This window comes from Narcine bancroftii, chromosome 5 (genome assembly GCF_036971445.1).
Source record: "Narcine bancroftii isolate sNarBan1 chromosome 5, sNarBan1.hap1, whole genome shotgun sequence".
NCBI lineage: Eukaryota > Metazoa > Chordata > Chondrichthyes > Torpediniformes > Narcinidae > Narcine > Narcine bancroftii.
In genome coordinates, this window is record NC_091473.1 from 191,611,707 (window position 1) to 191,624,487 (window position 12,781).

At 41.4% G+C, this 12,781-nt stretch overlaps 1 protein-coding gene across 1 annotated transcript in view; it reads left to right on the forward strand.

Moving 5' to 3' along the window:
• LOC138762879 (M1-specific T cell receptor beta chain-like) overlaps positions 1-12,781 on the forward strand; it is a 31,712-nt gene that overhangs the window by 8,155 nt on the left and 10,776 nt on the right. The window contains exons 3-4 of the mRNA XM_069936397.1: positions 1,173-1,463; positions 12,201-12,320. Coding sequence (XP_069792498.1) covers positions 1,173-1,463; positions 12,201-12,320 — 411 coding nt within the window. The remainder of the gene's footprint in view (positions 1-1,172; positions 1,464-12,200; positions 12,321-12,781) is intronic.

Here is a 12,781-nt window from a genome sequence, read left to right on the forward strand (position 1 = left end):
TGATTGTAGGAGTTTCTATTTTTCTTTCCAAAGTGGATGACCTCACATTATCCATATTATATTCCATTCCTGTACATTTAAACTATCTCTATCTCACCGCAGACTCTCCGCGTGCTCTGCACACTTGCTCTTTCACCCGAATAGAGGTGCAGATTCCAGATTGTTTTATTGTAATGTAACAGATGTAATATTACATGAAATTTCACTTTGTCTGCCACCAGGCCTCCCTTGCAGTCAGGGAAAGTTAAGCAGAAGAGTCACTGAGTGTCCGTGGCTTCACCTCCAGCGATCTCAAACAGCCTTCGGTCCAAACCATTGGCCACAGCCTGAGCTCCAGATCTGAACCTCTGACAGGACCAGAAAGCCCCCAGTGCCCTTCGGGAACCCTTCACCCCTGCCCTCACCTTGTCACCCCCCCCTTGCATCTCAGTTCCTATGCCTGATGCCACCTTCAGCCGCTGGAGCCAGTCTCCGCAGCCCTCAGCCCAGTGCGAGCCCCCTTGGGCGCAGCTTGCCCGTGGCCTGCGCAGGGTCCTCGCTTCAAGTGGTTGACAGCCCACCACCTGTGCGTCCTTCAGCCGCAGGGCCACGGCGGTCACCGCCTCGCAGGGTCTCTCCTCTGTTTCTCCTTCTCAGATGGGGTGGGGTGTTCTCCCTGTTCTCTGGTTCCCCCGGAGTCCACAATCCCCAGAGGCCGCTGCTGGCAGAGTAAAGCCCTTTAGCTGAGGTGTGTACAACCATGGACTTGGGAAAGAATGTCTCTCTCAGTGGGGGTTGGGATTTCAATGCCTGAGTAGATCTGTGAGGCTGAAAATATTTAGACCAGCACTTAAAACTTGATGGCATGGAGATTTCCAAATGATCATTGGAAAATGCAGTTACTGTGGATAGTAAAAACATGAGACGTTGATGAAGTGCTCGAGCCCAAAACATTATCTTTGCAATATAAAGTTCACTGTCTGACTTGCTGTGTTTCCATGCTCTTGTGTTTTAACTTCAATCACGGTGTCTGCAGGCTTTTGTGTTTTACGCTCCTGCTCCCGCAGTGTAGATAGGTAGGACTGTCGGCTCAAAGACGATAGGCTGAAGGTTCAGCCGTGCTGTGCTCCTCTATGCACTAAAAGCCCTCATTCCACCCACTAATTCACCGGTGTTGTATTTCCCGCATTCAGCGGATCTCCCGACGATCTTCCTACTCACGCCGCCACTGGAGGAGGTTGCCCGGATGGAAATGGTGCCGTTGGTGTGTTTGGTGAGAGGTGCGCCTTCCAGTTCCCTGCCAATCACCTGGTACATCTCCGGAACTGTCAGCAAAGGCCAGATCGACTCTGACTCATTTGACCTGGACGGGAGTTACAGCGTTCGAAGCCTCTTTTGGATCTCGGCGCAAACCTGGCGCAACGGCATTGTCTGCACTTGTGGCACTGAAGGTCTGATCAGTGACAGTGTCTCCGCTCAGAAAGGTACCGTAAGAAGCCAACAGTTCCCGTATGCTTATCACAGAGAGGGAGGCCATTGGAAAGAATAAGTTTAACAAATGGTTAATGAATTGGGTGAGAATAGCATTGGTGAGAATGTGACTGCCTTCTAACATGACCTTCCCTTTGCTTTAGTGAGATTGTAACTAACACCAAAAAAAATGTAATAAGATTAAATAAAACAAGCCTCCTGTGCGTCCTTCAGCCGTAGAGCCCCTCACTGGTCCACTGCCGTAAGGTTGTCTCCTCTCCTTTTCCTTCTCAAACACCTTGTTTGTAGACACCACGAGGGATCATATTGTTGTAAGAATGGGAATCGCCAGCTCCTGCTTGAAGGTGTATAAAAATGGAATGAACACTCTGAATGCTTTGAGTAGGGCTCAGTGCAGAGAACGAGCTACAGAACTCCTTCTTTGTGTTCTCCCATTACCGTGAAGAAGGCTGAATAAAGGAAACAGTAGTACAATTAATTGGTTCTGCTGCTTATTTTATTACGATGCAGGCTGACTTTGGCAGCTGTTTGGCCCCTTTGTGGCTCTACTGACTCTCATCTTCCTCCCACCTCCAACACTGTGCATGTGACCATTTTCTATCTTCCACTCACTCAGACCCCAACACTTTCTGGGTTTAAAAAAGACACTTCCCCTTGTTTGATCTCGAATCCATCAACAATTTAAATTAAAAAAAACCCTAAATTTTGCCGTACAGCATGGTAACAGGCCACTTTGGCCCACGAGTCCATGCCACCCCAATTTACACCCTGTAAACCTACATCCCGGTATGTTTTGAATGGCGGGAGGAAACCGGAGCCCCGGAGAAAACCCATGCAGACACGGGGAGAACGTACAAACTCCTTTCAGGCAGCATGGGATTCGAAGCCCCCAGTCAGGTCCCGATCGCTGTCGCTGTAAAGACTTTGCGCTAACCTAGCTGCCCTTAGTTCAGTTTAAATCTCTACTATTTTGTATTCTACACAGCAATCATTGGTGCTTTGCGGGAATCTGATCTGGGACTCTTTGTGCTATTTCTATGATTGCACAAGAACACGGACTTTGCAAATGAGTAGATGACACCAAGGTTGGCGGGTCATCTGCAAGGGGTTGCCAGAGGCTTCAAAAGGGACATTAATGGGATGCAGAGCTGGGCTGAGAAGCGGAAGATGGAGTTTAACCCAGAAAAATGTGAGTTCAATTGGTCAAATTTGAAGGCAGATTACAATGTTATTGGGTGGGCACTGAGTGGTGTGGATGGACTGGGAAATCTTGGGGTCCGTGTCCACAGGACACTCAAAACTGCTGCATAGGTTGACAGTGTTGTTAAGAAGGCCATATGGTGTGTTGGCCTTCATTAACCATAGGATGGAGTTCAAAAGCTGTTCCAACTATTTGTTTAGACCCCCTACTTGGAATATTGTATTCAGTTCTGGTTACCTCTTTACAGGAAGATGCTATTGAGAGGGCGCAGAGGAGATTTTACAAGGATGTTGCTCGATTTGGAGAGCACGCCTTGTGAGGATGGGTTGAGTGAACTTGGTAATTTCTCCTCTGAGCGACGGAGGACAGGGTTGGGGGGGGGGTTGACCTGATAGAGGTGCTCAAGATGATGAGAGGCATTGATCACGCAGCAGGCCGAGGCTTTATCCCCAGGATGGAAATGGCTAGCATGATGGGAAATCATTTTAAGGTGCTTGGGAGTAAGTATGGGTGGGGGGGGGCGGCAGTGGGGGATGACAGAGGTAAGTTCTTCACATGGAGTGTGGTGGTGGGGGTGGGGACAGTGGGATCTTTTAAGCGACTGTTGGATATAGGGTAATGGAGCTGACAAAAAAAGGGAGGGGTTTGCAGTGGCGAAATTTGAGGCAGTGGTTAGGGTAGGTTATTGTCTCGGCACCACATTGTGGGCCGAAGGGCCTGTACGATGCTGCTGTGCTGTCGGTTCCACCTCTCTCTTACCCTACATCTTACCTCTTCTCAATCTCCACTATACAAACTGAGCCTCCTGTACGGCACCCACACTGATAAAGAATTATACAGGATTCACGACCCTCCTCCACGTCCTCATCGGAAATGGGACCGGTTGTTCTCGTACTGAGAGAAGTATCCTCTTGGTGCCCGCAAAACCCTTAACATTTCACACTCCATTGAGAACATGTCCAACCTTATCAGCATTTGTCAAGACCGCCGCTGCCCCCCTCCCCTCCTGTTTCGACATTGCCACCCCCGGTCCCTAACGCCTCTCCCCGCGGTTACCCTAATGCCGCCCCCTCAGATTAATTTGTTCTGTCACCGATTCTGTGTCAACTCATTCAACCCAGAAACAGACCTTGTGAACGGTGCCCCCAATGCAAAAACAAAACCTCTCTTTGGACATTGTGGTGGAACACGATAATGCAGGTGGGGGCGGGGGGGGGGGGATCCTCTCTGGACTGTTCAGGCTGGCCCACCTCCTCCCTGTAATTTCTTGGAAGGCTGGGAGGCCTTGTCTCCTCCCTCAATTCCAGCCTTAGATCCGGGCCAGAAGCTTGTCGTTGTATGCTGGAGGTTTCAGGGCATTAAAGCCTTTGGCCATGTGCTTTTTTTTAAAAATTTTTTATTTTTCACACCATAAACCACATTATCCATGATACATACTTTTTCCTTTTCAAATATATACAGTGCCATTTTCTCCCCCCCCCACCTCCTCCCATCCCACCCTCCCTACCTCCCCCCTCCCGTCCATTTAAAGTACAAAATCTAGGATACATTAAACCAGTCAAACAATGTTGTCATTCAATAAAAATAAACAAGAAATTCCACTGAGTCAATTCTTTTCATTTCCTTCTCCTTTCGTTAATTTAGGTAGTGAATGTCCCCGGTAGGTTTTCGCTATTGTGTTTCATGTAAGGCTCCCATATTTGTTCAAATATTTCAATATTATTTCTTAAACTATATGTTATTTTTTCCAATGGAATACATTTATTCATTTCTATATACCATTGTTGTATTTTCAAATTATCTTCCGATTTCCAGGTTGACATAATACATTTTTTTGCTACGGCTAGAGCTATCTTAACAAATCTTTTTTGTGCATCCTCCAAGTCAATTCCAAATTCTTTGTTTTTTATGTTACTTAGGAGGAAGATATTGTTTTCTGTAATTTTATTTAATATTTGGTTTAGATCTTCCCAAAAATTTTCTACTTTCTCACATGTCCAGATTGCATGAATTGTTGTTCCCATTTCTTTTTTACATCGAAAACATCTATCAGATACTGTTGGGTCCCATTTATTTAACTTTTGAGGTGTAATATATAGCCTGTGTATCCAGTTATATTGTATCATACGTAACCTCGTATTTATTGTATTTCTCATCATTCCAGAACATAGCTTCTCCCATGTTTCCTTTTTTATCTTTATATTTAAATCTTGTTCCCATTTTTGTTTAGTTTTACCATTTGTTTCCTCATTCTCCTTTTCTTGCAGTTTAATATACATATTTTTTATAAATTTGATGATTATCATTGTGTCTGTAATCACATATTCAAAATTACTTCCCTCTGGTAACCTCAGACTGCTTCCCAATTTGTCCTTCAAGTATGATCTCAATTGGTAATATGCCAGCACTGTATCTTGAGTTATATTGTAGTTATCTTTCATTTGTTCAAAGGATAGTAATCTATTTCCTGAAAAACAATTTTCTATTCTTTTGATCCCTTTTTTCTCCCATTCTCTAAAGGAAAGGTTATCTATTGTAAAAGGGAGTAACTTATTTTGCGTCAATATTAGTTTTGGTAATTGATAATTTGTTTTATTTCTTTCTACATGAACCTTCTTCCAAATATTGAGTAGATGATGTAATACTGGAGAACTTCTATGTTGTACCAATTTTTCATCCCATTATATAATATGTGTTCAGGTATCTTTTCCCCTATTTTATCTAATTCTAATCTGGTCCAATCTGGCTTTTCCCTTGTTTGATAAAAATCTAATAGGTATCTTAATTGTGCGGCTCTATAATAATTTTTAAAGTTTGGCAGTTGTAAGCCTCCTTGTTTATACCATTCTGTTAATTTATCTAGTGCTATCCTCGGTTTCCCCCCTTTCCATAAAAATTTCCTTACTATTTTCTTTAACTCCTTGAAGAATTTCTCTGCCAGTTGTATTGGCAATGCCTGAAATAGCTATAATATCCTTGGAAAAATGTTCATTTTAATACAGTTTATCCTTCTTATTAGTGTTAGTGGTAAATCTTTCCAATGCTCTAAATCGTCCTGTAATTTTTTCATTAGTGGATAATAATTGAGTTTATATAGTTGGCCGAGATTTTTATTTATTTGTATACCTAGGTATCTTATTGCTTGCATTTGCCATCTGAATGGTGATTCCTTCTTAAATTTTGAGAAATCCACATTATTCATTGGCATTGCTTCACTTTTATTTACGTTTATCTTGTAACCCGACACTTCTCCATATTCCTTCAATTTCTTATATAATTCTTTTATTGATAGTTCTGGTTCTGTTAAGTATACTATAACATCATCTGCAAATAAACTGATTTTATATTCCTTGTCTTTTATTTTTATCCCTTTTATATTATTTTCTGTTCTTATCAATTCTGCTAGTGGTTCTATAGCTAACGCGAACAATAAAGATGATAGTGGGCATCCCTGCCGTGTTGACCTGCTTAAGTTAAATTGCTTTGATATATATCCATTTACTGTCACTTTCGCCAATGGTCCCTTATATAATGCTTTAATCCAATTAATATACTTCTCTGGTAAACTGAATTTTTGCAATACTTTGAATAAATAATTCCATTCTACTCTGTCAAAGGCATTCTCTGCGTCTAAAGCAACTGCTACTGTTGGAGCTTTATTCCCTTCTACTGCATGAATTAAGTTAATAAATTTACAAATATTGTCTGTTGTGCGTCTTTTTTTAATAAATCCAGTTTGGTCTAGATTTACCATTTTCGGTACATACTCTGCTAATCTGTTTGCAAAAAGTTTAGCTATATCTTATAATCTGTGTCAAGTAATGATATTGGTCTATATGACGCTGGTGCGAGTGGATCTTTCCCTTGCTTTAGTATTACTGTAATTATTGCTGTTTTACATGAATCTGGTAACCTTTGTGTTTTATCAATCTGGTTGATTACTTCCAGGAGGGGAGGAATTAATAAATCTTTAAATGTTTTATAGAATTCTATTGGGAATCCATCCTCTCCTGGTGTTTTATTATTTGGTAATTTTTTTTATTATCTCTTGTATTTCTACTATTCCAAATGGTTCTGTTAATTTATTTTGTTCCTCTATTTGTAGTTTTGGTAGTTCAATTTTAGGTTGAAATTCATCTATTTTCCCTTCTTTCCCTTCGTTTTCAGTTTGGTATAATTGTTCAGAATTCTCTGAAGTTTTCCTTGATCTCCTTTGGATTATATGTGATTTGTTTGTCTTTTTTCCTTGATGCCAATACCATTTTCTTAGCTTGTTCTGTCTTAAGCTGCCATGCTAGAATTTTGTGCATTTTTTCCCCTAGTTCATAATATTTCTGTTTTGTCTTCATTATGTTCTTCTCCACCTTATATGTTTGTAATGTTTCATATTTTATTTTTTTATCTGCCAATTCTCTTCTTTTAGTTGTGTCTTCCTTCATTGCTAATTCTTTTTCTATATTTACTATTTCCCTTTCCAACTGCTCTGTTTCCTGATTATAGTCCTTCTTCATCTTGGTTACATAACTTATTATTTGCCCTCTAATGAACACTTTCATTGCATCCCATAGTATAAACTTATCTTTCACTGATTCCGTGTTTATTTCAAAATACATTTTAATTTGTCTTTCAATGAATTCTCTAAAATCCTGCCTTTTGAGTAACATGGAGTTTAATCTCCATCTATACATTCTTGGAGGGATGTCCTCTAACTTTATTGTCAATATTAAGGGTGAATGGTCCGATAATATTCTAGCTTTATATTCTGTTTTTCTTACTCTATCTTGCATACGAGCTGATATCAAAAATAGGTCTATTCTTGAGCATGTTTTATGTCTAGCCGAGTAATATGAATATTCCTTTTCCTTTGCGTGTTGTTTCCTCCATATATCCAAAAGTTGCATTTCTTCCATCGATTTAATTATAAATTTGGTTACTTTGTTCTTTCTGTTAATTTTTTTCCCAGTTTTGTCCATATTTGAATTCAAATTCAGGTTGAAATCCCCTCCTATTAATATGTTCCCTTGCGTATCTGCTATCTTCAAAAAAATATCTTGCATAATCTTTTGATCTTCTTCGTTAGGTGAATATACATTGAGTAGATTCCAAAACTCTGAATATATCTGACATTTTATTATTACATATCTCCCTGCTGGATCTATTATTTCCTCTTCTATTTTAAATGGCACATTTTTACTAATTAATATAGCTACTCCTCTTGCTTTTGAATTATACGATGCTGCTGTTACGTGTCCTACCCAATCTCTCTTTAATTTCTTGTGCTCCAATTCAGTTAAATGTGTTTCTTGCACAAATGCTATATCAATTTTTTCTTTTTTCAGTAAATTTAGCAGTTTCTTCCTTTTAATTTGGTTATGTATTCTGTTAATATTTAAAGTCATATAGTTCAGCGTAGCCATTTTATACTTTGTTTATCTTCCCTTTCCGTTTCTCCATCATTACCTTTCCTTCTTATCCATTTCTGCTTTCTTGTTTTGAACACTTTATAAGACAACATTTCTAAAACATCAAACATTTTCCCTATTCTGCTATTTAAAACTTCTTTAACCCCATTCTCCCCTCTCCCTCCTGAGTTGTCCTTTATCCCTTGTCGGACAACCACATCTCCCCTCTCCATTTGGATTTGTGAATTTACTCGCAAACGTCAGCTGATTTTGCAGTGACCGTAACTCCTCCCCACGCAGCCCCCCCCAGAAAAGATTTCAATTTTCATATGTAACAAAGGTCACTCTTTTAAATCCCTCCTTATTCCCTCTATTCTATTTCCCTCCCTTATTAATTCTTGTCTATACTCTATATATTTTCCTCTAAATACAGATACATTCATGTATGCACATTATATATATATATACACACACATATACCCCTTTACACACATACATATAGATCGTGGTCATTTTTACTCTTATTACATGTCTTCATCTCTCTGCTTGTTTTGTAGTTGTTCTGCAAATTTCCTTGCTTCCTCTGGATCCGAGAATATTCTGTTTTGTTGCCCTGGAATAATTATTTTAAGTACCGCTGGGTACCTTAACATAAATTTATATCCTTTTTTCCATAAGATAATTTTCGCTGTACTGAACTCCTTCCTCTTCTTCAGGAGTTCAAAACTTATGTCTGGATAGAAAAAATTTTTTTGACCTTTATATTCCAGTGGCTTTTTGTCCTCTCTTACTTTCTTCATTGCTTTCTCCAATATATTTTCTCTTGTTGTATATCTTAAGAATTTTACTAAAATAGATCTTGGTTTTTGCTGCGGATGTGGTTTCGGGGCTAATGTTCTATGTGCCCTCTCTATTTCCATTCTTCCTGTAATTCTGGTCTTCCTCGGACCCTGGGGATCCAATCATTTATAAAGTCTCTCATATTCTTGCCTTCTTCATCTTCCTTAAGGCCCACTATCTTTATATTATTTCTTCTATTCTAGTTTTCCATTATATCTATCTTCTGAGCTAACTGCTCTTGTGGCTCTTTAACTTTTTTATTAGATTCTTCTAATTTCTCTTTTAAGTCCTCTACTTCCATTTCTACGATTATTTCTCGTTCTTCCATATTTTCCACTCTTTTTGCCAATTCTGATATGGCCTCTTCCATTTTATTCATTTTTTTCTTCTACATTCTTAATTCTTCTTTTTATCTCATTAAATTCTTGTAATTGCCATTCTTTCACTGATTCCATATATTCTTTAAAAAAATATACATCCATTGTCTTGCCTTTCTCTTCTTCCTCCACTTCTTTCTGTTCTTCTTCTTCTTCTTCCTCTGGATTGACCATCTGTTGTTTCCTTGTTTTCTTTTTACCCTCTTCTTTCTTGTTGTCGTTATTGTCTGTGTTCTGCACCTGCTGCTGTGCTGCAGGTGTCTCTCTCAGCTGTGGAGATCGACTCCGCAGCTGTTCCCCCCTCCCGTCAGTGTGTTTTTTTTTCATGCGTGGTTGCGCACTTTTACTCGGCTCTGCGAACCATTTTTGTAGTCCCGAGCCCGGGACTTCCATTGACCTGAGGGAGCGGGCCTCTCTCTCCGCGGCGGGCCTCTTCGGACAGGTAAGGCCTTCACCTTCTTCTTCCGACGTCTTTCCTTCTTCTTTTCTTCCCGTTGTTTTTGGTTTTTCTTTCTTCGCTGCCATTTTCTTCACACTTTTACTTTCACTTTGTTTTGGTTTTTAAGTTTGTGCCTTTGCTTTTTCTCTATCTTTTTTTAACTTTTCTGGAGAGGGCTGGAGTTCCCCTACCGGCCACTACTCCATCACGTGACTCCCCCCTTTGGCCATGTGCTTCATGTCTGTGTGTGCTACAATTCGGTGTCTTGATTACTTTGTCGTGGAGAAGCTGGAGACTGATCCCGAGGAACCAGAGGCCTCCCTTAAATTTGACATGTGGCTTACACTGTCCAAAGGCCTCCATGAGGCGCCACAAGATCTCAGCCTACGGCGATAAGTATGATCTGCTTTTTGGCATCAGTGAGTCACTGAGCCTACCAAATGAGAACTACAGTGACGTGATGGCCCTCCTGCGACAGCAATATGGGGCCCCTATGTATGCCCAGGGCACCTGATGCCAGGGCTCTGGGGGGAGGGCTCTCAATGATTTTGTGAGGGCCATGAGAGCTGGGACGATCATGCAGATGCGAGGGCGTAACAGCTGCAGCCTACCAAGGAGAACTCTCCCGTGGCGGGTTAGTGGCCGACTTCCATTCCAACCGCATCCGGTGAGTGATTCCCAGAGAAGGGCGACTGGACCCTCCAGGAAGCCATACCGCTGGCTTGATTGCTGGAGAGGGCCCGATTGAACTCCACAAACCACATGGCCGCTAGGTGGGGTGCATGGGCACTGCCATCTTGGGACTTGGTAGAATGTAAAAGGCTCTTGGACAGGCACATGGATACAAGAAAAATGGGTAAAAGGAAGGGAAGGTTTTGTCTGATGAGTAGGTTTCTAACTATTGGCACAACGTTGTTGACCGAAGGAAATCAGCAGGTCAAATAGCTTCCTTTATAGAGCACAGGGCTCAAGCACGAAACGTTGGTTCTGCATCTTTATCTTTGCTGTATAAAGGACACTGTTTGACCTGCTGAGTTTGCCCTCCATTGTGCTTTTAATTCAATCATGGTGTCTGCAGACTTTCATGTTTTACCATTGTTGACCAAAAGGCCTGTTCTGTGCTGCAACGTTCTGCGTTAAGTGTGGAGAATACGATTGGACTCGGTGCGCCTGTACCCTCTAATGTTGCAGCGAGACTCCTGACTCATATACTCCATTCCTCTTTCAACAGAGTACTTATCGGCAATTGTCCTGTTACCAAGCCTGAAGGCAAACTTTTTGTACCTCACACTCAAAGACCCCCAGAGCCCCTGTGTGTCACCCATTTAAACAATTACATGGAACTCTAGAGCACAACACAGGCCCTTTGGCACTCGATGTTGTGCCAACCCATATATTCCTGCCTAAAAAATGTACTAAACCCTCCATACCCCATAATCCTCTATTTTTCTTTCATCTAAGAATTCTCTTAAATGTCCCTAAATGATTCAGCTTCCACTACCCACAAATCTCCTGTAAAAAATAACTTACTCCTGATGTCCCCCATAAACTTCCCTCCCTTTGCTTTGTAATACTGGACAACAATTTTTTTTTCCAAAAGATTTGCTTCCAGAAAAAAATTTAGGGATTATGATTGTCAACTTCCGGCTGAACACGGAGATAATTTCAGATTTGCTGTATCACGTAGGATGTTGGAGAAACTTTAAATAAGCTTTTATTGAATTTAACCTGCTTGATCGCATAATGATGCTGACACATTGCGTTCGTTAGACTGACCTAAAAATACTTTGCCGCTGATTTTCGTTTGTACTCAGCATCTGATGCCTCGCGTGTCAGTGTCCAACAATAGTCAGCCAGCTCTGATGGATTCCAGTTGCCCTGATACCGCTTCCCCACGGTTGCAATGTCCTGGTTAAACTTTTCACCATGTCCGCCACTGACCGAGATCAGCAGGGAAGACGTCCGAGTGCGAACTCAGAAAATGAATTTTCAATGACGTGTTGCATTTTGTGGTTTTTTTCTGCTTGAAGTAGATTTAAAATGTGACAGGAATTCTCAAGAATAGAGTATATTTAAAAATGGTCTGTGATAGAAATATTTTTGAGGTGATTTTCGTGATCTGCAGCCCCAAATCCAGAAAATACACCCAAAAGTGTTCAGGAAACAAAATCGTCATTGTCCCGTGTAATTCGGCCAGTTACGAAATGGCAGGATGGGAATTGTGAGGTTATCACCACGCTGTCAAACCCGGGTTAAAATCTGGCGCTGTCTTTAAGGAGTTTGCGTGGTTGTGTGGGTTTCCACTGGGTGCTCTGGTTTCCTCCCACCCTCCAAAAGCGTCCGGGGGGGTGATTTGTAAGTTAAATGGAGGGGGGGGGAATGCCTTGTGGGATGCAAGGGCCTGTTACGGCGCTGTACATCTGAGTTAAATTAAAAAGACATTACAGCAAATGTGTTTTTTTGTCCATTAGAAAGTGATGGTGTGTTGACCTCAGTGTGTCACTTCCTTCTTTTTGCCGGACTCCTGCCGACCCTCCTATTCCTTGTTCTGGGAATGACCATTCTGGCCATCAGGAAGAAACACAAACAAGGTAACTACATCTAAGCAAGAAATGAGCATAGAACATAGAACACCTTGTGTCCTTTGATGTTGTGCCGCCTTGTACGTTCCTACCAAAAAAAGCAGAACCCTATCTCATTATCGTCTATTTAAGAGTCTCTGAAATGTTCTTGATATTCCAGCCTCTACCACTACCCCTGGCAATGCCACAACTCTTCATATAAATAAAAATGTACCCCTGGCTTATCCACCAAACCTCCCTCCCTTCACTTGGTACAGACGTCCTCTGGTGTTTGCTACTCACACCCTGGATAAAGGTGCTGGCTGCCCACCTCATCTGTGCCTCTCTGAATCTTGTGGGCCTCTATTAAGTCTCCTCTCATCCTGCTATGCTCCCAAGAGAAAAATCCCAGCTCTGCGAACCTTGCCTCATATTTTCCAAGCCAGGGCAACTTCCTGGTGAATCTTCTCTGCACCTTCTCCATAGCTTCC